This window comes from Lepidochelys kempii, chromosome 11 (genome assembly GCF_965140285.1).
Source record: "Lepidochelys kempii isolate rLepKem1 chromosome 11, rLepKem1.hap1, whole genome shotgun sequence".
Lineage (NCBI taxonomy): Eukaryota > Metazoa > Chordata > Testudines > Cheloniidae > Lepidochelys > Lepidochelys kempii.
The window spans coordinates 4,679,033-4,706,546 of record NC_136390.1 but is presented as its reverse complement, the minus strand read 5'-3'; the positions used below and the strand labels follow the sequence as shown (position 1 = coordinate 4,706,546).

Sequence of the window (27,514 nt, the reverse complement as noted above, 5' to 3'; positions counted from 1 at the left end):
CCCAGCTATCTTCGAGACACCACTGACTTCCTGAGGAAACTACAATCCATTGGTGATCTTCCTGAAAACACCGTCCTGGCCACTATGGATGTAGAAGCCCTCTACACCAAGATTCCACACAAAGATGGACTACAAGCAGTCAGGAACAGTATCCCCGATAATATCACGACAAACCTGGTGGCTGAGCTTTGTGACTTTGTCCTCACCCATAACTATTTCACATTTGGGGACAATGTATACTTTCAAATCTGCGGCACTGCTATGGGTACGCGCATGGCCTCACAGTATGCCAACATTTTTATGGCTGATTTAGAACAACGCTTCCTCAGCTCTCGTCCCCTAATGCCCCTACTCTACTTGCGCTACATTGTTGACATCATCATCTGGACCCATGGAAAAGAAGCCCTTGAGGAATTCCACCATGATTTCAACAATTTCCATCCCACCATCAACCTCAGCCTGGACCAGTCCACACAAGAGATCCACTTCCTGGACACTACGGTGCTAATAAGCAGTGGTCACATAAACACCACCCTATACCAGAAACCTACTGACCGCTATTCCTACCTACTTGCCTCCAGCTTTCATCCAGACCACACCACACGATCCATTTTCTACATCCAAGCTCTACGATACAACCGCATTTGCTCCAACCCCTCAGACAAACACCTACAAGATCTCTATCAAGCATTCTTACAACTACAATACCCACTGCTGAAGTGAAGAAACAGATTGACAGGGCCAGAAGAGTACCCAGAAGCCACCTACTACAGGACAGGCCTAACAAAGAAAATAACAGAACGCCGCTAGCCATCACATTCAGCCCCCAACTAAAACCTCTCCAGCGCATCATCAAGGATCTACAACCTATCCTGAAGGACGACCCATCGCTTTCACAGATCTTGGGAGACAGGCCAGTCCTTCCTTACAGACAGCCCCCCAACCTGAAGCAAATACTCACCAGCAACCACACAACAAAAACACTAACCCAGGAACCTATCCTTGCAACAAAGCCTGTTGCCAACTGTGTCCACTTATCTATTCAGGGGACACCATCATAGGGCCTAATCACATCAGTCACACTATCAGAGGCTCATTCACCTGCACATCTACCAGTGTAATATATGCCATCATGTGCCAGCAATGCATGTACGTTGGCCAAACTGGACAGTCTCTACATAAAAGAATAAGTGGACACAATTCAGACGTCAGGAAATATAACATTCAAAAACCAGTTGGAGAACACTTCAATCTCTTTGGTCACTCGATTACAAACGATTAAAAGTGGCAATTCTTCAACAAAAAAACTTCAAACACAGACTCCAATGAGAGATTGCTGAATTGGAATTAATTTGCAAACTGGATACAATTAACTTAGACTTTGAATAAAGACTGGGAGTGGATGGGTCATTACACAAAATAAAACTATTTCCCCACGTTTATTTCCCCCCCTACTGTTCCTCATACGTTCTTGTCAACTGCTGGAAATGACCCACCTTGATTATCACTACTAAAGGCCCCCCCTCTACCCTCCCCACCCACTCTCCTGCTGGTAATAGCTCACCTTACCTGATCACTCTTGTTACAGTCTGTATGGTAACACCCATTGTTTCATGTTCTCTGTGTATATAAATCTCCCCACTGTATTTTCCATTGCATGCATCCGATGAAGTGAGCTGTAGCTCACGAAAGCTTATGCTCAGATAAATTTGTTAGTCTCTAAGGTGCCACAAGTACTCCTTTTCTTTTTATGTTAGGAACAGTGTAAGTGAGAAAGAAACTGCTTTGAAATGCTGGTAAAAGAGAGAATCTACTATTTTTAGGGGGAGGGGATTGGGAAAAGATTTTCACTTATTTTGGATCATGAATTCTTTCTATGACACTTTGCTTTCCCTTTCCCCCCATGATCCATTTGTTGGTTTTGGCTGTGCTTTTCTCCTGCCCAGGGAAAGACAGGGCTCCTACCTTGGTTGCTCCCCCAGTAGGAGGTACTTTATTGGATTTGCAGGTGGCCTCTAGACTGGCGGTGGTCAAAGTGCAGCCCATAGAGTTCTACAAGGAGGCTCATGGTTGACAGCTTTTTTATGGATGTTTGGCTGCTGGAAGCTACATTGTTGGGATGCATTCGTTGTTCCATCTTGATCCAAGCAGCCAGGTCTCTTTTCTGAATGGGCAGTCTCCGACGGCCACACCTCCATATTAATTTCAAGCTACTCTGTTTTTTGTGAAATAAATGCAGCAGTCAAGATTAGCAGCGGTAAAGCAGAATACCTACCAAGATCCACAGAATGTCATAGTTTGATGTGCTGATATAAAAGCATAAGAGGTCACTGTTAAGATTTTGCATTGAAGTGTAAGTTGGATGAAGTTGGGTATGCATTGTTGTCTGTAGGAGATAGAAGTGAAAGCCTTACGGAGGGTGTTAACAATAGTGTTTTAGGCAAAATGAAGATGGAAAGGGCTGCACAAGACTTTCTGCTTAGTATTTTCATTCTTTTAAGGTTTTGAGTAGATGAAGTATGACCTCCCACAACCGACTGCCACTAACTGTCGTGTTTGTTTGCTAATCAAAACAAAAGGTAGCAGCAGCATGTAGTTCATGGGTATTTCACTCAGTTCTTTGCACCTTTGAAACACAGATTGATGTGTATGCTAAGATGTATATTAATTTATGAATACCATCTGTTAAAGCTTAAATCACAGTTTATTGCTCAGAAGTTTGATAGTCAAAACTCACTTAAATTATAAAAAAATGGCCTGTTTTTTTAAATGGTTTTTAATTAAAGCAAACAGCAGAAATCCCCTCATTCAGAAATTGTATTTGACATTGTACTTCCAAATCTCAGATTCATCAAGATGCAGTGGACTATACTGTAGGCTAAAGTGGAATCCAAATAAAAACCATAAATAAAATACTCTGTTGCAGCAATTAATTAAATCATGCAGGAAAGCGATTTAAGCCACAAATACTAAAATTTGCATAATGGACATACTGAAAACTATTTATATTTAAGGTTATATTTAAACTTGTCCGTTATTCAGTAGCTGTCCCTGAAATGGTTGCCATCTGTGTCTGGATGGCTTTTGTTGCTTCCAGCAATCTGCCTTCATTTTGTGTATGATATGGGCTATAATTACAGGATATGGTTGTAAGGAATGTAGTTCAGATACCCATTAAGGAAGAGAGATGGGAAACACTGTGTAAATAAAAACATTTTCAGCACATTCATTTTTCTTCTTTAAAGAATCATAGAATCATAGAATATCAGGGTTGGAAGGGACCCCAGAAGGTCATCTAGTCCAACCCCCTGCTCAAAGCAGGACCAATTCCCAGTTAAATCATCCCAGCCAGGGCTTTGTCAAGCCTGACCTTAAAAACCTCTAAGGAAGGAGATTCTACCACCTCCCTAGCTATCAAATCCCCCCTCATTCTTCTCTTCTGCAGGCTAAACAATCCCAGCTCCCTCAGCCTCTCCTCATAACTCATGTGTTCCAGTCCCCTAATCATTTTTGTTGCCCTTCGCTGGACTCTCTCCAATTTATCCACATCCTTCTTGAAGTGTGGGGCCCAAAACTGGACACAGTACTCCAGATGAGGTCTCACCAATGTCGAATAGAGGGGAACGATCACGTCCCTCGATCTGCTCGCTATGCCCCTACTTATACATCCCAAAATGCCATTGGCCTTCTTGGCAACAAGGGCACACTGCTGACTCATATCCAGCTTCTCTTCCACTGTCACCCCTAGGTCCTTTTCCGCAGAACTGCTGCCTAGCCATTCGGTCCCTAGTCTGTAGCTGTGCATTGGGTTCTTCCGTCCTAAGTGCAGGATCCTGCACTTATCCTTATTGAACCTCATCAGATTGTGAAAAGCCTTAATAGTAGCTTGATATATAAAAAAATTACAGACATACTTTTTAATGGCTTGATATATTGCTTTCTTGTGGTGTATAATAGTGGACCCTGCCTTCAACTTACTGAATGGTTTTGGATTTTTATTCTTTTGATAAAAGAACAGGAGGACTTGTGGCACCTTAGAGACCAACAAATTTATTTGAGCATAAGCTTTCATGAGCTACAGCTCCATTATTCTTTTGATATCATATTTAAGGAGGGAAATATTTTTTTCTTGCAGGAAATGTGAAATGTAAATCCCCTATGCAGAGAAAGATATATTATGTGACATTCAAATAGTTTATTGAAAAAAGTAGCCAGATACCAACCTCCATTTCATTATTTTAAAATCTGACATACAAATGAGAGAAAAAAGAGATTGTGTTCGATTTTGCTTCTTTATGAGGTAGAAGAAATGCCTGAGAATCTTCCATGCCAGGCAGAATCTCAATTTCTAATGAAAAAAAAAAAAAAAAACATGGAATAAAAAAACCCCCCCTGTGCTGACTGAAGACCTAGTCAAATGACTGTGCAAGAGCTAAGAGAATAAAAATTGAGCTAATAAGAGGAGAAAGGATTTTTAATCTGACTGTTTTAATATTTTGGAGAAAAGAAGGTATTTTTTAGACATTTAAAGTTATATAGGTGTTAAAAAAGTAGTATTTTAAAGATCAACCACGCCACCACCTCCTGTCTCCATTATTAAGGTGAGGACACTAATGATACACATCTTACACCATCCCCAGCAAGTTCTCCAGCAAAACCATTGAAGCCTGGACCTGATGTTTCTGGTATTTCCCAGGTTAAAACAACAACAACAAAAACCCAAGCATGAAAAAACCCTTCAGAAAGGCTTGACAGAATATTTTTTGTTTTAAAGACACGAAGAAGGATACAAGCTGGTCCTGTGCAGTGACTATGGTAGCACTTTACAAGAGTGGGCTCTAGCTTTATGGCATTCATGGAAGAAAGCAGTGTGCGTGCTAAGTAAACAGAGGGCCATGTGCTGAGTTTCACAGTATACACAATGTGTAACCCTTTTAGTTAGCAGAAGCCAGCTCATTGAAAGTATATTGTATCTATTGGGGTTGATTAGAGAATGTCCTGATTTCAGACAGGCACAAGCGTTGTCCCAATTTCAAACAGGCAGGGGCAGAAGCACTCTCTGAGACTGGCACTCCAATTTGTTGTCAAACCATAATCATCTTCACTTTGTAACTGGAGCGTTTGTAGTTTGTCGCTGTACAGTACCACTTGTGGCTGACATGGTCTGCTGTATTTGAGGAGGCCAACTTACTGGTGTGATAATTATTGCGGATGAAACAGGCATTTTTCATAGCCTGTGTTTTTTTTCAAATAGCTTCACTCTGTTGTTTACTGTTCATGGCCACAAATATGTCATAATATGCAGTCTTGCTGAGAGTAGGTTACAAGTGCTCAGTCATCCACAAAGAGCAGTTCCTCTAATATGGGCTTCTGACAACTTTGTCAGTGCATGCAAATAAAATAGATTAGTTTCTCTGAGTGAAATCTAGTCTTTACTCCCGGGATAGATCACGAGTTGCTTCACCTACCGTTGCTGCAAAGAAAAGTCTGAAACACAGGAGGGACATTATGCACCCTGCCATCATTATAGTGCCAAAAGGGTTGACCATCATTTTACCTGGATAGACTTTTACAAGCATGCTGTCTATTCTCCAATTGTTGGATAATAGTGGACATCTTATCCTGACAGCCATATTTTCTTATAAGTCCCCAGAGACTAGGGTTGCTGACAGACTTGAGTTGGATTGATAAAAGAATGTGCAAAGATCTTTGTTTTATTCTGTGAATTTTCCTTGCAGTTGGTTAGCAGCAAAAATCTTATCTGACAGCCTCCATTGTGGCCAAAACACATGCTGGTTCTGGCAATGTGGTGTCTGATGTCCAGCAATCAGTTCAGATTAGAAGAACTTTCAGTGTTCTCCGAGTAAAGAGGCACTGCTGCAATTACAGCTGTGGAATTTATGGTGAAGAGCACTGTAGAAATGCCTAGAAAGAATTAGTAATACCACTGTCACTCTTTGAGTCTTTCTGCTTGTTGCAATGTTGTCAATTTTTCTTACTCCCAGACATTGCAGAGAAATGACATTAGAGAGTCAGTCAGTGCATCACATCCCCATGTATAGATCCCAGCAAGTATCCTGCTAGGCCTAGGAGACTCATAGTGTTTCCATAGCTTTGCAAATCTTCTCATAAGTAGAAATTATATCCAGGTGGTTTTACATCAGATTGTTTCATGTTAGTAAGTGAATTGCTGTGATGATAGATTTGATTTGGAAATTTAGCAAATGTTCAAACTGGGGTGGTACTTTCTTGATAAGCATCTCTGTATAAAGAAGTGCAACAAAGATTTTTAAGGTTTATTACAAGACACTAGTATTCCTTTTTGGTATGTATTTGATTTTAGTTCACCTGTTTGCTTACCACCCCGGGTATCTTTCATATATCAGAGATAGTTTGTACTTTGCTGCCAGATATACCAAAATCCATGACTGATTTGATGAAAATACTTAAGCCATTAGAAGATTTATGTATTAAATTGCTTGGAAGTTCTCTGTAAATCTGCCTCTTATCTGCAGATTAACGGTCACCCAATGCAGTCGCTTAGCTGCTACCAGTTATACCTGTCATTGTATGTAGTCTATTTCTCCTCAATATCTAATCAAGCATTGTATGTTGTATTGTGTTTTGGCCCAAACACAATACAAGATTATATATCCGTGTTTATTTACTACTGCGTCTTTAAAGCAATGCAGTTCTTACTTCTTAACTACTTGGCTTGAGGACTTTAGAAGTTGAACTTGTATGTATGTTTATTGTCTTGGAACAAAGTAGCTACTGCTTGATTGATTTTACCTGCTAAGGTGACACTTTACTGAGGTATGGTAGTTGCATTGTGCAAGAAACTACTTGGAGAGCCTTGTGGGCTTGGCTACACTTGCAAGTTAGAGCGCATTAAAGCAGCCCTGGGCACCCTAACTCACGACCTGTCCACTCTTTCTTAGAGCGCCTGGACTCTGCAGCTCCTGTTAATCCACCTCCACGAGCAGCATAAAGCTTGCTGCGCCTTGGCTGAAACGCCCCGGCATCAGTGTGAACAAGGTGTTGCATTACTGCACTCTGATCGGCCTCCGGAAACGTCCCATAATCTCCTTAAGTCAAGTGAAAAGAAAAGGAGTACTTGTGGCACCTTAGAGACTAACCAATTTATTTGAGCATAAGCTTTTGTGAGCTACAGCTCGCTTCATCGGATGCAAGTCAAGTGGCCACTCTTGTCATTGTTTTGGAATCGCTGCAGGAATGCGGATATCCCCTTTCAAAGCTCCGTTTCTGACAACCGGCATGCTTATCTGCTGTGGGATAAAGCAAACCATTACTGTGGAATGCCGTGTTTGAGACAGAGAGGCGGGCGAGAGGGGGGTCTGCTGCTGTCTGAACTTACAAGACAGCATGCTGACATGCTCTCAGCCCCCCAAAACACACTGTCTCTTCCCCCACATACACACAACACACTCCCTGTCACACTCCCCACCCACCCCCCATTTGAAAAGCACGTTGCAGCCACTTGCATGCTGGGATAGCTACCACAATGCACTGCTCTCTGTGGCTGTTGTAAGAGCTGCTAATGTGGCCACACCAGTGCGCTTGAATCTGACAGTGTGGACACACTACCTCGCTTTCCCTACTGCGCTCTCTGAGGGCTGGTTTAACTCACAGCACTCTATATCTGCAAGTGTAGCCATGCCCACAAACAGGAATTGAGAATTCCTTGAAAGTCAAGTTCGTGGAACCATTCCTAAATTAAATGCCACCTCTTACACCTGATGATGGAAGTCTCTGAAAAGCAGAACAGTTTTCCAGTTAGAATCTAATTCTTCACGTGCTTGAGTTACAAATTGATGATCGTCATGGTGTAACAGTTCAATATTTGTTCGTAGTTCCTGTAACTGATGAGCTCTTACTCTGAGCACTGTCATTTCTTACAAATCATTATGATTGGAGACTGGATGATTCAGGAGATTGGTTATGGGGAAGGGAGCCTTTCATTTGTGGATCAGCTAGCTCTAGTTGATAGTGCCTGATAAGTTTTATCATCTGATGGTGAGTATTTTGATATGGAATCTTATTTACTAAGAACTGTATTAGGATCACAAAACAACCATCTCAGGTGATGCCAGTCAGTACCCTTGTTGGCAAGGAGGACAAGGGCTGAACTGAATAGATATATAGAAATTGACCTGCACTTTCAGCAGTGGGGTAACCCCTCCATGTCAGGGCAGCGTGAGCAAGCTTGGGCTGCTATGCAGTGGATAAAAAGAGGACAGCAGTCTCCAGTGGAGTCGATCTAGCGTATTTCACTAAAGGTTAAAAGAACAGGAGTACTTGTGGCACCTTAGAGACTAACAAATTTATTTGAGCATAAGCTTTCGTGAGCTACAGCTCACTTCATCGGATGCATTTTTTTTTCCCCCACTGAATGCATCTGATGAAGTGAGCTGTAGCTCACGAAAGCTTATGCTCAAATAAATTTGTTAGTCTCTAAGGTGCCCCAAGTCCTCCTTTTTGCGGATACAGACTAACACGGCTGCTACTCTGAAACCTTCACTAAAGGTAGAAGCACTAGTAAATGTATCTTGTAACAGAGAATGTCTCCTCCATTGACAGAGAGATGGACTGGATGAATTAGTTGCTCTTCTCCTTCTCTAATATCTGATTCTGTAGTTTGCCTGTCATATAATCATGCAATTCCTTATATAACCCAATCAGCTGTACCATGGGAAAGAAGTAGGGAAGACCAAAACTTTCTGGCGGTGAGAGGGAAAATGCTGACAACTGGGACTGCAGGTCAGGGTAACACAGGAATTCCAGTTCCTGCAAAATGTAGTAGTCCTTCTCTCTAGATAGAAAAATTACAAAAGAATGTATCACACCAATGTTCTGAACTGGATAAAGGCTCTCAGTTCAGATCAGGTAAGGTGTCCATTCTTAAAGGCCCTCAGTGTTTGGGGCCCATATATGGTACATCAGAGACCAACTCTCCGATCAAAAGACACCAAGACAGCTGTGCTTCTCTGGGACAGTTCAGCTAATTGTGTCCAGGATGAAGCTTGAGAGGCCAGAGATAAGGTATTCTTAGCCAAGAGCCCCCATCTGTGGAATGACCTACAGCAGGAGATAAGACTGAAGGGACACCTGAGTCTTATCAGAGCATGTTGCAAAACTCATCTTTTGCCAAAAGCACAAAAGCTTTCCCATGACAACCAAAACCAAGAAATCACAAGCGGGGGCTGGTGGGAAGGAGAAGGAAAGGAAAGAAATAACAAGCGGAACTGTCAAACCTATCAGAGGCAAAGAGCAGAATCCACTATGAACGACTTTGTGCAATCCTTAGTTACTGTATTCTGCTCTCTCTATCTAATGGCAGCCTAAAATCAATCGCTAGGTAGACTAGCCGGAGCAGGGACTGTGGGACGCTTGTGTCCTTGCATGTAACGTTCATTAATCGTTGCTCTTCTATCTGAGGACAGACTTGTTTTTGACCAGGCTCTCCCATCATATTAAAAGACTCTCACTTAAAATTATGGTACGGCCCCTTCCTCAGATTATAAAGTTGCATCATGACACAATTTGGGTTTTTTTTAAGTCCCCTAGGACAAATCTCACAAAGTAGCAGTCCAAGATTTCTAACATATAAAATTCCATGTTCTGATGCCTAACAATGCTACAGAAATTAAAAAAAAAAAAAAGAAAAAAAAAAGAAAGAAATAAATGTAAAAGAATAAACGAAGTGTCTGATAATTCCTAGCAGTGTGCAGGAATCATTCTGACAATAAAGACTCGTATTATACTCTCTTAGTGCCTGGGGTTTTAATTTAACACATCAATGAAAAGGCAGCATTTAAAAGGAAAGAGGGAAAAAAAACAGCAGGACTTGCTTTTATTAGTGCAATTTGTAAGAAATTAGAACATTTAATGAGAAAATCGTTAAGCATGAAAAAATGGACTGACTTAACTTGTGGAGTTCAATTTAGTTTGTTAGTTACTGGTAAAGTAAATAAATAAATAAGTGTTGTGACCATCCTGTGTGGAGGAGGGGTGAGCCTTTTGTGTATTTGAATTCAATTTTTTTGTGCCATCAGCCAGGCATTGTACAGAACCATCGTACATTTCCTCCTCTATGGATATCATAGATTCAACAGATAATGGGGAGAGTGTGGGGTGCCTCTTGTTTTTCAACCTTTGTCAGAATAGCTATTGTCCTTTAAACTAAGTTCAGGTGAGTGTTTTGCAGAACATGAAACCGGTGGCTAGTTGCATATGTGGTTTAGAGTCTGGAGAAGAGTGAAAGAGGAGTAGAATACAGATTCAACAGTTCTGGAATCTTCTGTATTTCTCTGACCCCAAACTTAAACCATTGTGTCTACCAGTGCTATCCTTCTTGGCTTTTCCCAGTGCTCTAGCTCAGTGGTTGTCAACCATGCTATTGCCCTGCTTGCTGCCCCCTAGTGCTGGCCCTGGCTTTTAATCTACTGGCTGGGCAGAAAAACAGTTGTGGCACAGGTGGGCTGTGGCATTTTTATAGCATGTTGGAGGGGACTCCGAAAAAAAGGGTTGAGAACCCCTGCTCTAGCTTGCCTCAGCACACCTCGGGGTTGGTGTCCACTGCTTTGATGAGATAATCCAATGGAAAATCAGTACCATGTGTTGTCATATAACAAGCTTATGTCTACTGCATGTAAGAGAGTTAGGGAAAAATCCTGTCTTCCCATCAGAGGGACTGGGGTATGCATCATAAGTAACAAGAGAGAATAATGTATTGGTTATTGTATGTGTCCAGTAGTTCCCATGGTGTGCCGAGTGCTGTCCAAATAAAGAAGGCATGATGCCTGCCTTGAAAAGCTGACAGCCTAAGATAGACAGATAATCAGAATGAAGGGGGAGGAGAAGAGGGAAGCAACTAATATATGATTATTCTAGCAAATATATATAGAAATAAGACATGTTAGTTACACTTACTTCTTAAATTCTTTTTTAGCCTGATGGTATGCTTGGACTGTGGTTTCCTGAAAGCACCTGTTAAAATACCCTATATGATCTCAGTTCTAGCAGACCTTTTGAGTAACTGGTTATGGAGTTTGTATGTTATAATGACTACTCTAGTGATGATGGTCTTTATTAGCTATTAACGGAAATTATAAAAGCATTATCATTTGCTTTAGTTATTATCCTGAGTTGCAATGGATTGGGACTTGCAAGTATGTACATATAATGTATGCTTCAGCAGACTGAACAGCACTTATGATAAACAAGCCTTAAAATACAACATTGCTGAGTAAGTAAGTCTAAGTAGAATGTTTTTTGGGACTTGTTATATATTGTACTTGCGTTTTAGTTTTATTGGTGTTGTAGATGAAATATGAAATGCTTCAGAATTTGAAAACTAAATAACTTCTCCTCATCCATCTCTGCTATTTTGTACTTCACAGCATCATTTATCACTGGGAATCTTATGTATTTAACAGTATTACAGTAAAATGCAGAAGTTCGCCAAATGAGTATAACATATGGAGAAGAACTAGAAAAGCAAAACTGTAACTTAATCTGAGCCTTTTCTAAACTTACGCAAAGGGAAATCCTTCATCTGATTACTAGAGTTGCTGCTTAGCTGTCAGAGTTATCCTGGGTATGTCCCATTGCCCATGTCTGTACATAATGAATAGGCATTCTCACCATGACCTTTTTGGGGTGTATGTACACAGCAGATGAAGTTGGGCAAATATTTTGCACTAACCATTAAGCAAGTAAAAGAACAAAATGTGGGAGAATACTCAGGACTTCCACTGTCTTTATTTTTTGCATTTTACTTTTCACATTTTCCAATATGTTTTACAACTGTCTGCCTTCTGAGTCACTCAGCAGTGAAGATTCAGTTGGTATTCCAGTTCTTACCATTACATGTCTGTCTGTCTCTTTCTCTCTCACACAATTTATGTAAATGTAGATATATAGACACATCTTCCCTGGTATTGTTTACACTATGTTCCACTTTGAAGAATGATTAAGATGACTGTACTGAGGGCTAAAATGTATTCAGAAGGCCCTGATAATAAGATATCTCTAGTAACATCCACAAGTGAGAGTCTAGCAACCAGAGATTATTCTGTTGCTGCAGCTATGACATTATACCACTTATGGAAAACCTAACATGTTCATTGAAATGTGTGTCTTTCATAGGTGGTTTAGGCATTATACTTAGTGAAGTAAAACAGCCTCTCTCCACTTTCTGATAGTAGGTGCTCCAGTTCTACTGTCCACCAAGCAAGCAGGGTCTGTGCTAGTTTTCTTGATCTCAAGTTGTAAATTCTCCTGCCTCAGCCACATTGGGATTTGTTAGAAATTTTATATATTAAATTAAGATTATTTTCTGTATCTGAGAGTAGGGACTCCATTATTGGGTGAGATGAGCAGCTTGATGCAACATTGATATGATTGACTTTTTTTACCAATAGATGTGCTGTAGTTACAGAAGAACAGACTTCGGGAGAAACAGGCAAAGTACAGTCAGCTAAACAGAAGGATTTGCTTCCTTCTGAAAGCATGCATTCCCTCTTTTTGTCTTCCAGTGAGCCAGCAGCTGGTAAACCGCATTGAACAGTTTTTGGAAACTAAAGGTTTACAGTACTACATGAAGAGCATCAACTGTATTAGAGTTTTCAGAGAGGAGGCCATTAAGGTAATGATAATATGCGAAAACTCTACTCTGTGTCAGATGTCAGGGCATAATGTGCAGACCTACTATGTTGCTTCAGCGATTATGACAAACTAGCAACAGGACAAGATCAACAGACCTAAGTCAATTATACCACATTGGAAATTTAAAAGAGATTTTAATGTTGTTTTGGTCCTTTGGCCTCAGCAGAATAAGGACCAGATAGTGTTGTGGCTTCTTAATATGAAAAGACAATACCTGAGACCTAGTGGTTGCAAAGGAGAAATGTGCCATTCTCCAAATATCTTCTTAGACAAAACTAGTCACAAAAGGGTGTGTGCAGCTTTGTGAAATGCAATTTCTTTTGTAAAAAGAAAAGGAGGACTTGTGGCACCTTAGAGACTAACCAATTTATTTGAGCATAAGCTTTCGTGAGCTACAGCATCTGATGAAGTGAGCTGTAGCTCACGAAAGAAAGCTTATGCTCAAATAAATTGGTTAGTCTCTAAGGTGCCACAAGTCCTCCTTTTCTTTTTGCGGATACAGACTAATGCGGCTGCTCCTCTGAAACCAGTTTCTTTTGTGACGCCCTGCACATTAGAAGCTCTGGTTCTAGTGGAGCTAGATGAATGTGCAATGGCTTGGAATGTCTTTTTTCCTGTTCCCCATGTTAGGTGTCTTTATGATCCATTAAGATTACAGCTCTTTGGTATTAAGCTAACTTTATTTTTCTGTGTTATCTTTGTTGTTGTTTTTCCAGCTGGCAGAGGTGCAGTGCTTTAATGATTTCCTCCAGGCCCTGAAAGAAAAGGTGGAAGACAAAACCTTAGCTGATTTCTGGGAGATTCTGATACAAGGTATGATGACAATTGACTCTCCCTCTGCATCTCCCACACAGTTTTTCTTCAAATGGTAAATTGTGTGAGGGGAATCTACATGTTAGCAGTTGGACGCTGAAAATGAACACAGACCAGCATTTCTAGTGTAGAGAGTTGGTGCATACCATGTAAAACTTGTCTTTCGTTACTATATCGCTTTGTTTTGCACTGATTTCATATAAACAGTATTTCAGAATGCTATACCAAGTTAAATTCAGTTACAATGGTAAATTGATAGCACAGTGAGAGAAAAATTAAATGGTGTAGGGCAAGGAAGAGACAATATTTCAGATACATTTTAAAATAAACGAAGAGCTGATGCACTGGAGAGAGAGAGAGGAAGGCTCTCCCAGATGGCAGAAGCTGCAAAGAAGACTCATACACAAAGTGATCAGTGACTTATTTCAGTGATGTAAGAGTGACCTGCAGGAAGGAATATGTAGTAACACGATGCACTGATGATTAAACTGAGGAGGAAGGCAGCATACTTCTAAAAGACTTGGATGGACTAGGAGCACTAGGCAAATAAGTGAGGATTTTTATGAGCATGAAAAACCTGATGCTCTAAAAATTCTTCCCTTTACTTGGCATGAGTGCTTATGAAAATATACTCTAAATGCGCAGTTGCCTCTTTTCATTTTACGTATGGTAATATATAATTTGCTTTTGCATAGCACTTTTCATACAGAAGGACTCCCAACTACATATAGAGGCAACTTGCACCCATTGCTGAAATCCAGCCGTTGCTGGGATAGAGCATAGCAGTTGTTCAGCAGTGCACAGTAACAGCTTAGGACATCACACAAAGAATATCATATCCAGTTGAAACTGGGGAGGGAGAAAACAGGCTTGAGGAAGTTTAATTAGACACATAATAAACCTTTGAAAATATTGGGTTCATAATGGAAATTTGGACCAACCAAAGTCATGCTGGTATGTTCTGTTGTAATAATTTACAGATAGTACAAACCAGAATTTCCAGCAAGATGAACAATTTCGGGAGGAAGAAGAATTTACAAATACAAGCTGCACTATCTGAGATTTGCATATTGGGAAGATAAAGTGTTTTCTGCATAATCTGTCTTGTAAACATTGGTTTGTGTGGCAGAAGTGAACTTCTCTTGGATGATTAGAAGTTGGAGGGTCTACTGTATGTTTGAAGTATGTTGTTTGAAGTATAATTTTTCCCTAGATTTCATATTTGATCTATGATTTCAGTGTCCCAATAATTTGTCATAATATATCCAGTTACTTAAATGGATGCCTCCAGTAAAGTATAAATATGCATTAATTGTACTTGTATGTCACCATAGTTGACTCACTTGTGAAAACTACTGTGTCCTTTTAATTTGAGATTTTTTTAATTTTATTTTTGTCAGTGATGACACATTTAGAAGTTTGAATTCGAAACACTTTCTATTTGTAACATTGAGTGGTTTTCAGGTAAAGCTTTATAATGATATTTTGATATGATTTGATTTTCCTCAGATGGAATTTCTTTGATCTCCAAAGATGAAGCAGAAGGTAGTTCAGTGACTCATGAGGAAGCCAAAAAGGTATTGCTTTTAAACTTTTACTTATCTGTATAAAGCCTTTGCTATTCCAGAGAAGCCATTTTCTTATCTGGACGAACCTTTAAGTGAACGAAATAGGGCCTGGATGAATGGAGAATGGAGTTCTTGAACAACAAAAGTTAAGGGGCCTCAACTTGGGGAAATTTCTCCCTTAATGCGTACCGTATTATATTGTTTCAAACTGCCTGCAGACAGGGCGTGTTATTGTCTAGACATATTTTCCAGATGAAACATTTCAGGAACTCAGTTTAGTGGAGCGGCAACAGGCTGTCAGTATGCACAGGACCATTGCTGGCTTCTGGCACTCTGAAACCTGTTAGAATGATGTCCTCCTTGATCTGGGAGAAGTGTAATCTAGTTATTAGAGCATGCGTGTGGAAATCAGGAACTTCTGAGGTCTAATCCCAGCTCTGGCACTGACTTCTGTGGCCTTGACCAACTGACACCTTTGTGTGTCAGTTTCCCCTTTTGTAAATGTTGCACAACAGAGCACTGGAAGCAAAAGGTGTTAAATGTTTGAAGGTATTCCTTATGCATAACAATATTGGCAGCAATAAAGGTGCAAAGCACTGCAGTTAGCATAAGGGACAGAATGGGGCATGCAGGGCAGCCTGTTCCAGTGAAGGCAGAAAGGCAGATTGAAGGGAAAGTAGATACAGTGGTGGCTGAATCAAGACTGTTTTTGTATTTATCTTCAAGAAGATGAACGACAAATCCTTATACCCAGCTATGGTTTAAACATAGCTTCAGAGGGAGAGGGCTTCTGAGTATAGATTCTGCTATTGAAACCCCTAAACATTTCAGCTGGAAAGCAACTTTCCAGCTGAAAAAAACTGCTTGGAACTGCTCAAGCCTCATACTATTAAGCAGCAGGGTTTGGTGTAGATGCTTCATGTCTAGTGAATAGATGTGAGGCTGTACTCTGGAGACCGTTGTCCCTTTTCACCTGAAGCAGCTGCAGAGACATATGTGCACCTTAAGATGACCTTGGCATGTTCACATCTCACTTAACATGAGGAAAAACACAGAAAAGTTGATAGAAAGGGGGTCAATGAAATGCTATGGTACTATAACGAAATAGGAAAATCCAACATACTGAAGCTAATACATATACAGATTAGAGTTGTCAAAGCTGTCAAGAAATTGGTTCAGCCAGGAAGGGTCTATGGCCTTTTTCTGGTCATACATAACTATGCAAACTATATTTCTCTTCCCAGCCCCATGTACCAAGAGAGGTGGCATTTAGTTATTAGTTTTATTAGTTACTTAAACATTTCACTCCGAAGGAACTTCATTGTCTAGAACAAAACCAATCCAAGTGTCCATAATATACACTACATGAAGTTACCTTTCAGTTCTTAAAGCCCTCTCTATGCTAACAAAGAAAGCACAACAAACCAACCATTGGCTGAAACACTGAGCTTGCCGTGGCTGTACAATACCATGCATCCATTCACACACAACACAGAAGCAAAGCCTGGTAATAGGTCTTTGCTTTTGGCTTCCCATCTAAACTAGGGAGAAACCTGTGTAGACTAAACTCAGATCTGGCTGACGTGGTACATTGCAATTAACCATTATCCTACAGCCAGAGCTCACAGATACATTTTGTAGTACATTCTGCCTTGCAAACAATTTGGGCTCCTTGTCTCACTGCACCACTGAGTGAAACAATATTCTGGAGGAGCAAGAAACAGGGCTTCCCCATCAAAGTAATCTATTGGACAACGGCTAGTAGACGGTGAGTTCAGGTCTCACCTCTCCTATTCCTTGGTGCATTTCAACCTTTCTAACCATGGCCTCATGTCCTTACCATAGAAAGCAGGCAACTATCATTAATTTCCCCTAATTTTTTAAGATAAGTTAACTGAGATGTTGCACAGTTCTAACATAGCTAGCAATAGAACAAAGATCAGAGTTTTACAGCATGGCAGACCCAGGTCTCAGCCACGCTATATTTCAGAACGAATGTGCCAAATCTATTTCCTTGGCTATTTTGTCTGTAACCACTACTGACCCTAGACGACACCCCCTTCCCAAACCCAGGAGGAGAATCCTGATTCCCAGCATTTTATTGTTCTCCAGATTCCAAGCATCCTGTGCAAGGCCCTTTTCCTTAAATCCCCACCTGTAACAAATTGCAAAAACAGTTCATTTGATTCACACACTGAGAAAATATACTTTGAAATAGATTTTATAGTTAAAATCCACTAATGTCAGTTATGTCACAACATGCAACAAAGCACAGGTTTCAGTAATTTGTCACACATTTTGATTGCTTGTGTCTTGCACTGGTAATTTTGAAGGTTGAGAGGTGTGCTACCAAGGCAGTGCCTTGTTTTAGGCGAGAACACAAAAACCTCTGCTCAGGAGTACTCAGTACTATGCGAGTAGCTTCAGAAGGCCCAGAATACATTAGTACAGCATGAGATGTAAGGCACATGCTGTATATGAATGCTGCATGAGGGAGAAAATTAGAGCAGAAGGCTATTCAATACAGTGGCAGCGCCTTTGGGGTTCTTTTTCTTTTAGATAAACTCTATTGCTCTAGTGTATTTCCTTACTTTCCTTCATTGAGAAAAATGGTCTCATTGTCTAGTCTTTTCTGTAATGATGCAGATGGGAAGTTACTCTTTAGAGCATAGAGATGATAGGTTAATAGATCAGACTTGCCAAGTGCTTTTTCTGGTTACTTTGGGAAAGATAATGGATTTCAGCACAACTATTATATGTAATTTGCTTCAGCATAAATGCAAAACAGATCTTGTCAGAAAAAATCAATTGCAGATGTTTAGTACTTGATGGAAACTTAAAGCTTCAGTTTATTGCTAAGCAAATTTTCATCTCAGATTTCCTTAGATTGTAAAGTGTTATTTACACCTAGTTTAGAGTAAAATGTTAATTCTGAGAACTCTGAACAAATGTGCAACTCTCACAGATCCTATCTGATGTCAATTAACTATGTAAAATGGGATTTGCTCTGGTGAAAAAACCCTTTCAAAGCTGACAGTAGCATTAACTTTAGTTTGATTATATGTGTTCTATACTACCAGACTCAAACCAGTAGGAAAAGGTGCATGAATGCATAGTGTATTGGCACTGGGTAGTCCTTCCAGCTCTGTAACCTTTTCCTATTTGTGTTGCCTCAGTTACAAAGGCAATAAGATAAGTTGAGCAGTGTATGTTAAATGATTATGATGTTATGTTATGATGTAGAATAAAGTTTCTATACAGTTCTCGGCATCTGCTATTCAAATATAAAAAGGATCTAACCTTTGGATAGTGAGACAAGTAAGGTGGATATTGTATACAAAAATGATTAAAAAGTGACGTCACATTTCTTTCTTATTCTGGTAGATGTGATACAGGGTCCTTTCCCTCTAAATTAACTTTCTGTATACACTGAAGCTGGGAGAGTGGGTCAGAGGAAGAGACCTAAAAAAAATTGGGACCAGTAGATATGCTTCTGGTGTGTGGGTTTTTCCACTCTCCTTGGGGATTTAGGATTAGGGGGTTCAGAGAATGAGGGACTAGATTACTGCCTGGGATGGTGGTAGAGTTCAGCAGATATTAGAAGGCCAGGGTAACTGCTGAAATCCTTTTTTCCTCCCCTTTCCAGAGCTGTGATTTATGTTGTTCCTGGAACATTTTTTAAAAACACATTTTTGCTTCTTCTGAGGGTATGGCTACGCTGCAGAGAGTTTATCAGCATAGCTGCATTGCCATAGTTATGCCAGCAGAACCCTGTAGCGTTGACCCAGCAGGGAAGGGGTTTACCTGTTGGTGTAGAAACACCACCTCCCTGTGCAAAGGTAGCTAAGTTGATGGAAGCATTCTTCCACAACACTGCTGTGTCTGCTCTGGGGGGTTAGGTCAACGTAGTTGTTGGTCAGGAATGTGGTTTTTTCACATCCCTGATTGATGTAGGTATGTAGACGTAGCTTTTAAGTGTAGGCCAGGCCTAAGTGTGAAGTGCTGTCTTAACAGTGATGGATAATGCTCAGATCATATAAAAAAGGGGCATTCTACCACCTCCGCCTACTTTAATTCTGATTTGTATCTATTTATTAAAAAGAAAAGGAGTACTAGTGGCACCTTAGAGACTAACCAATTTATTTGAGCATAAGCTTTCGTGAGCTTCATGCATCCGATGAAGTGAGCTGTCGCTCACGAAAGCTTATGCTCAAATAAATTGGTTAGTCTCTAAGGTGCCACAAATCCTCCTTTTCTTTTTGCGAATATAGACTAACACGGCGGCTACTCTGAAACCTGTCTATTTGTTGTTACCCTTATTTACACATCTGACACTTCAGATGAAGGGAGAATGGAGATATTTAGCACCATTAATCCCCCACTGTATCTATCTCACCTACCTACTTACATGATCCCCCTTATTGTAGTGAGCTGGTACGACATCGTGCATCAACTGTGGGAAAGGGACTGAGAGACTTTTTCCATTGGACCATATGAACTGGAACCATAAACTCACTGAACATTAAATCCCACCAAATGAGGGTAGATCCATCCTCATCATCGTATCCACTCATTATACTCCACACCTGAACATAGCCATTATATGGACAACATACCCCCACAGCTCAATGTCTGTACTTTGACCTGTTAAACTTTTACCTCCGATCGGGGAGATTGCAGATTATGTATTCCTTACGCCACCGCTCCTAAACCGAATTTCGCACCCCTTGATAATCTGTATCTTATTCCCTGATAACCAGAAACTTCTATGCCTAAACTCTGTACCGTTTTCTTTTTACTTCAACATTAACTTAATAAAATTATTAAATCTGAAGTCCTCAGATAATCAGAGATCTGCTTCAGAAGCCAGCTGTGTTAGTGTAATGAAAACCAGCTAAAAATTCAAACAGGTATTTACAACCCTTCTGTTTTAAGTTTAATTCTTCTCAGACAAAAATTTTCCTTTTGCTTCTTACCTAGAGCCACTGCTGCAGTACCCTTAAATTACAGAAGACAATGCTGGAAAAATTCCTGTAATATTAGATGCTTTAGTCCATCTCCACTGCCACTTTCTCATCTAGGGCAGGGTTGTTCCCAGATACATATTCTCAAGTGTTATGTACAATCTTCTTTTAAGTGGCCCAGCTGTGGAGAAGGAGGGGATTTCCACTTTTTCCATTAGGATAATTGCTAAAATAATATTAACTAATACTAAGATCTTCAGACTGTGGAACACAATTCACTTAAGTCATGTTCTGTTTTTGTGTTTTCTTTGCTATTATTGCTGATAACTTCTTGCCCTTATAAAGTAATGGAACAAATAGTAAGAGAGAGAAATAACTTAGAGATAGTTACACTTTAGGAGCTATGTATATATGGACCTCATTATCATAGCATCTGAGCTAGTTATCTTTACCCTTTTTTTATGATATGATACGCTAAGTGGAGGGCATCTAGTGAGTTGCACTGGCTTAATGAGATAGAATGTTTGGGCAGGTTTCAGAGTAGCAGCCGTGTTAGTCTGTATTCGCAAAAAGAAAAGGAGTACTTGTGGCACCTTAGAGACTAACCAATTTATTTGAGCATAAGCTTTCGTGAGCTAGTGAGCTGTAGCTCACGAAAGCTTATGCTCAAATAAATTGGTTAGTCTCTAAGGTGCCACAAGTACTCCTTTTCTTTTTAATGTTTGGGCACGTTCATTATGTAAAGATCTATTTGATAAAGAAAATCATTCTAACCACCTACACGTTTGAGGTTTTGTTTAGATCCAGGTAATTAATTGAGTTTAGTGGAACCAGGATTTGGTCCTTGGATTTTATTTAGCAAAAATTTCTAGTCTGTAGACTTGCATATGTTTAAATTATTATGAAGGGGAAAAGTAACTTTTTTGTTGTTCGTCTGTATGTTTGTTGTTGCTGTTTTTAAGCATTCATAGCTGCAAACATTCTTGGTCATAAAATTATCTTAACTCCCTGTATATATGCACCCCTCATCCTTAGTCCTGAGGAAATTTTCTGAGATTTGACTTTAAAGTGCTACAGGTTGGTGATGAGGATGAAAACTTGAACTAAACTTCAGCGGTAATTATTGGAGTCTTTCTAGATGGAATTCTCAGCTCACGTGGGGTTTTGTTTTGTTTTGTTTACACTGTCAAAATACTTTCCATTCATTTAATGCTAAGTGGCTGACTTTTGTCTCCATAACTCAAACAAATTTTTTTTTCCAGTTCTTGGCCCCCAAAGAAAAACCAGCTGAAGCTCCGTCAATGGCTGGTGAAGGTGGTGATGTGGATGATTTAGTAAGTATCACAAAGACATGATATGGCTTTATGATTAAAGTAGTTGGATTGTTTCAGTGAGAGGGATAAGATTTTAAAAGCAACAGGGGTGAGGACTTGCCATGGACTTGTGTCCTAGAAAACACATAAAGAGTTAAGGCACAAAGGAACCCCTATGAAATACTTAGTTGCTATTGTAAATGTAACCAGATAGTAGTGTCATAATGGCAGGCACTGGGCTGTGTTGTTACACTTGTGCTGTTTACATAGATTAATCCTCTCCTTCCCAGTGTTTTAAAAAAAAAAAAAAAGCCAATCAGGCTACTCTTTTGATAGCAAATTGTTATAATTTAATGTAACAACACTTTGGAAAGCCTGAGCTGTAGAGCAGCTATTTGTGTGGGTTGAAAAATAAAAACCATTAAGAAAAACATATTTTAATCTGCTCAATTAACCTAGTACAGACAGGCTTGCGGAAATTCAAGCATTTAATGGGTTTATTATGTATAAACAATTTAGCCTCTTTTTTTTCCCCTTTTTCATGCGGAGTCATTACAAATGAAACATATCTGCAAGGCTTCAGCCAATAGTCCATCCAGTCTTAGAACTTTCATGGCTGGAAGCTTTCTTCATTTGCGCTGTGCTGAGTAGCTTAAAAAAAAAATCTTTACATTGCATTTATGACTTTATGGTAATACAGTTTTGGCTGATTCTCTGCTCATTCATGAAGACATATAGAGTACGAGTATTCCACAGGCCTTTCATATTTTATCATAAAGTGTGTATCCAAGTTCGTTAGGCTGTACATACTTTGTTTTCTGATTGCCATCCCTACCTAACCTGTGAGAGCAATAACTTGAAGCCAGTGCCTCTTATTCCAAATTTATCATTTTCTTTTGCAGCTGGACATGATGTAAGTGGCTGGATAATATATGGGGACCTCTGAAGAACTCTGTGGCAGGGGGCATAAAATAGCCATTGAAGAGAAGATGGATCATCCATTCTTCTGTTGGTAGAGGTTTCTTGAGAGAGAACAGCAGTTTCAAAGGCACTTCTGTTTGGTATAAACCTCAGAGCTGAATCAACTGCAGTTAGTACAAGACGTAATGTCGATTATTTCAATCTTCTGTACATTTTCTGTAGTAAATCTTTTTTCTAAAAAGAAGTTGTTTCACTCTCAATATTGTAATGTTACTATGGTATTTCAGATTCCAGCTAACCACCACTAAATTTTAGTGAGGGCCAGTGTTGATGTCTTACATCATTGGTGTATTGTTTGGAGAGAATGAAGTATGAAGGTCGGAGTGAGATCACAAGATAATATAGAGGAAGTTTTAGTAAGAGTAAATCAGTAGCTTCCTAATTATAAAGGAAGAAAGACATCACTTTTCATGGTCTCTGTCAAATCAGGAAAGGGAATACAAGTAGGTATTTTGGGTTAAAAAGAGTAACTTAAAATATTTCCAGTCCACAGATTCATAATATATTCGCTCAAAATTATAAAACTGAGTCTACAGTACACAGCAAAATATTTCCATCATGTTAATTTGTCACAGTATATCCCAATCAGTGATTATTCTTTTGTTTTTCTTGTTTGGATCCTCTTTCCCAGCATGAGACAGTAACAGTGTTGTTTAGAAGTTATCTTTCATTTTACTCTTCAGTCTCTGCCTATTTCAGTGAGGACCATCACCATCCATTTGTTATGTTCTCCTAATGTACTTGAAGGCCTCATTCTCTGCTTGATGCACCTTCAGGTCCTCCACAGACTTTAACTGGTGCATTTATCTTAGCTATCTCAGTGCTAACACAATGAATGAGTCACTTGTTCCCCTCTTGTGCATTGCAGCTAATTGCTAACAAGCTTCAGAGGAATCTTTTAGAGTTAAAAAATTGAAAGTACTCAGCACAGATGATTATGGTATTCCAAAAGATATATTGCTACACACAGTGCTTGCCACAAGCAACCAGAGTGAAGTAAGTGGTTCAGTTAGGATTGAGAAGACACCTGAATTCTGCTTGGAACCAGTTACTTGGTCATGATATCCTATGATAGACTTATACTGCAAACACTTTTTCTGGGATTAGTTTAACGCCTTATTCATTGTTAAAAATGTGTCGTCTTGTTATTGTTAACATAAGCATACTATATGGAAGGAGGCTGAGACAACGGTAATCTGTAAGACTTGGGCTATGCTTAAAATGAGCTTTGGTTTGGAATGTCTGCACTTCTTATAGAGTGATTCCAGGTTCAGGTAACACAGTGTCTCCTCTCCCTTCCTGGCCACACAGGAACACTCTCTCTACCCTACTCTCTCATTGCCCCACGTTTGGGTCACATGTGGATGATGGCCACCCACACTGAGTTCAGAATGAATTTCATAGATTCATAGATATTAAGGTCAGAAGGGACCATTATGATCATCTCTTCTGACCTCCTGCACAATGCAGGCCACAGAATCTCACCCACCCACTCCTGTGATAAACCTCTCATCTATGTCTGAGCTATTGAAGTCCTCAAATCATTGTTTAAAGACTTCAAGGAGCAGAGAATCCTCCAGTAAGTGACCCGTGCCCCATGCTACAGAGGAAGGCGAAAAACCTCCAGGGCCTCTTCCAATCTGCCCTGGAGAAAAATTCCTTCCCAACCCCAAATATGGCGATCAGCTGAACCCTGAGCATATGGGCAAGATTCAGCAGCCAGATACCCAGGAAAGAATTCTCTGTAGTAACTCAGATCCCACCCCATCTAACATCCCATCACAGGCCATTGGGCCTATTTACCATGAATATTTAAAGATCAATTAATTGCCAAAATCTGAGAGCATCCTTTGCAGTTGGCTTCCCCTGGGGCTGATTGGCAGCAAATAGACTGTTGGCCGAATCACCAGAGCCATAGTGTCCCCCAGAATATTTTGTTATAATTTTAAATAAATATAACTGGCTACAAATCCATTCTTTTGAGTGTTTTTTATATCAAATATCCATGTTGTCCACTGGCTGGTTTTTAGTTTTCTTATTAAAAAAATTGGTTAATACAATATTTCAAGGGCTTTTTTTTCAACCCATTTTGGCATTCTTTAGAACCATATCGGCTAAAATCAGTTCATGATAGACTATTTCCTACCTTTTTGGAAGAGATATATTATGACTGTTGGGGTGGCCTCTTAAGACTGGAGGTTGCCTAATGAAGGTGGTCTCTTACACAGTTTTCATTTTAAGTAAAGCTAGCTCTGAACGTGAAAAGCCCTGTATAAATGTCAAGTGTGATTCTGTTGTCTGTGTTTTACAAACATTAATCCCCACAACACCCCCATGAGGTAGGTATCCCCATTTTACAGAGATATTTAATGGTCTTGGCCAGGCCCACAGGGGGATTTAGAAGTCCTTCTGTGAGCCAGGATTAAAAACAAACAGTGAACATACATAAGTCAATATGGTGGTATCCCACGGGATAGCCTGCTGCTTGCACAGTACATTTATACTCAGAGTTGCTAGATCTGAAGAAGGTGAACAAGGATTTAAGGAAGGTATTAAATGAAACAAAATGGACGTACCTGAGACTCTTTCATTCATTTTAACTCTCCCATCATTACGATTGTAATAGTTCAAGATGTAAAAGACTTGCTGCATCACTGAGTCCATTACCTTGCAAGGACATGGGGCCAAGGACAGGGTAGGCCCGTTACTCCATGGGCCAGGGGAGAAACAATAACAGAAAATGTGGGAATGGCAGAAGTGCTAAATAATTTTTTTGTTTTGGTTTTCACCAAAAAGTTTAGTAGTGATTGGATATCTAACGTAGTGAATGACAGTGAAAATGAGGTAGGATTAGAGGCTAAAATAGGGAAAGAACAAGTTAAAAATTATTTAGAGAAGTTAGATGTCTTCAAGTCACCAGGCCCTGATGAAATACATCCTAGGTACAAGGAGCTGACAAAAGAAATATCTGAGCCATTAGTGATTATCTTCTAAAAGTTATGGAAGACGGGAGAGATTCTAGAGGACTGGAAAAGGGCAAATATAGTGCCCATCTATAAAAAGGTGAATAGGGACAACCCGGGGAATTACAGACCAGTCAGCTTAACTTCAGCACCTGGAAAGATAATGGAGCAAATAAGCAATCAGTTTGCAAACACCTAGAAGATAAGGGACGGTGAGCATGGATTTGGCAAGAAAAAATTGTGTAAAACCAACCTAATAGTTTTCTTTGACAGGGTAACAGGCTTTGTGGTTAGGGGGGGAAGCGGTCGATGTGGTATATCTTGATATCAGTAAGATTTTTAATACTGTCTCGCATGACCTTCTCATAAACAAACTAGGGAAATACAACCTAGATGGAGCTACTATAAGGTGGGTGCATAACTGGTTGGAAAACCATTCCCAGGGGTAGTTATCAGTGGTTTGCAGTCAAGCAGAAGGGCATATCAAGTGGTGTCCTGCAGGGATCAGTTCTGGGTCCGGTTCTGTTCAATATTTTCGTCAGTGATTTTGATAATGGCATAGAGAGAACAAAGTTTATGGATGATACCAAGCTGCGAGGAGTTGCAAATGCTTTGGAGGATAGGACTGAAATTTAAAATGATCTGGAGAAATGGTTTGAAATAAATAGGATGAAATTCAATAAGGACAAATGCAAAGTACTCCTCTTGGAAGGAATGATCAGTTGCACACGTAAAAAATGGGTAAATGACTGCCTAGGAAGGAGTACTGCAGAAAGGGATCTGGAGTCATAGTGGATCACAAGCTAAATATGGTAACACCCATTGTTTCATGTTCTCTGTGTATATAAAATCTCCCCACTGTATTTTCCACTGCATGCATCCGATTGAAGTGAGCTGTAGCTCACGAAAGCTTATGCTCTAATAAATTTATTAGAATTTATTTAGAATTTATTTTCTACCCACTATAAGGTGGGTAGAAAGCTGGCTAGATTGTCGGCTCAACGGGTAGTGATCAATGGCTCCATGTCTAGTTGGCAGCCGGTATCAAGTGGAGTGCCCCAAGGGTCGGTCCTGGGGCCGGTTTTGTTCAATATCTTCATAAATGATCTGGAGGATGGTGTGGATTGCACTCTCAGCAAATTTGCGGATGATACTAAACTGGGAGGAGTGGTAGATATGCTGGAGGGGAGGGATAGGATACAGAAGGACCTAGACAAATTGGAGGATTGGGCCAAAAGAAATCTGATGAGGTTCAATAAGGATAAGTGCAGGGTCCTGCACTTAGGATGGAAGAACCCAATGCACCGCTACAGACTAGGGACCGAATGGCTAGGCAGCAGTTCTGCGGAAAAGGACCTAGGGGTGACAGTGGACGAGAAGCTGGATATGAGTCAGCAGTGTGCCCTTGTTGCCAAGAAGGCCAATGGCATTTTGGGATGTATAAGTAGGGGCATAGCGAGCAGATCGAGGGACGTGATCGTTCCCCTCTATTCGACATTGGTGAGGCCTCATCTGGAGTACTGTGTCCAGTTTTGGGCCCCACACTTCAAGAAGGATGTGGATAAATTGGAGAGAGTCCAGCGAAGGGCAACAAAAATGATTAGGGGTCTAGAACACATGACTTATGAGGAGAGGCTGAGGGAGCTGGGATTGTTTAGCCTGCAGAAGAGAAGAATGAGGGGGGATTTGATAGCTGCTTTCAACTACCTGAAAGGGGGTTCCAAAGAGGATGGCTCTAGACTGTTCTCAATGGTAGCAGATGACAGAACGAGGAGTAATGGTCTCAAGTTGCAGTGGGGGAGGTTTAGATTGGATATTAGGAAAAACTTTTTCACTAAGAGGGTGGTGAAACACTGGAATGCGTTACCTAGGGAGGTGGTAGAATCTCCTTCCTTAGAGGTTTTTAAGGTCAGGCTTGACAAAGCCCTGGCTGGGATGATTTAACTGGGAATTGGTCCTGCTTCGAGCAGGGGGTTGGACTAGATGACCTTCAGGGGTCCCTTCCAACCCTGATATTCTATGATTCTATGATTTGTTAGTCTCTAAGGTGCCACAAGTCCTCCTGTTCTTTTTATGGATACAGACTAACACGGCTGCTACTCTGAAAGCTAAATATGAGTCAACAGTGTAACACGTAAAAAAAAAAGGTAACATCATTCTGGGATGTATTAACAGGAGTGTTGTAAGCAAGATACGAGAAGTAATTCTTCCGCTTTGCTCCG

General features: G+C 40.2%; 1 protein-coding gene across 3 annotated transcripts in view; it reads left to right on the top strand.

Moving 5' to 3' along the window:
* Positions 1-24,299, top strand: part of XRCC5 (X-ray repair cross complementing 5) — a 74,151-nt gene extending 49,852 nt beyond the window's left edge. For all 3 annotated transcript variants that reach the window (XM_073305005.1, XM_073305006.2, XM_073305008.2), the window contains 5 exons: positions 12,561-12,670; positions 13,407-13,503; positions 15,013-15,080; positions 21,298-21,369; positions 22,251-24,299. In XM_073305005.1, the coding sequence (XP_073161106.1) occupies positions 12,561-12,670; positions 13,407-13,503; positions 15,013-15,080; positions 21,298-21,369; positions 22,251-22,265 (362 nt within the window). In that variant the 3' untranslated portion in view covers positions 22,266-24,299. The remainder of the gene's footprint in view (positions 1-12,560; positions 12,671-13,406; positions 13,504-15,012; positions 15,081-21,297; positions 21,370-22,250) is intronic.
* Positions 24,300-27,514: the final 3,215 nt, after the last annotated feature.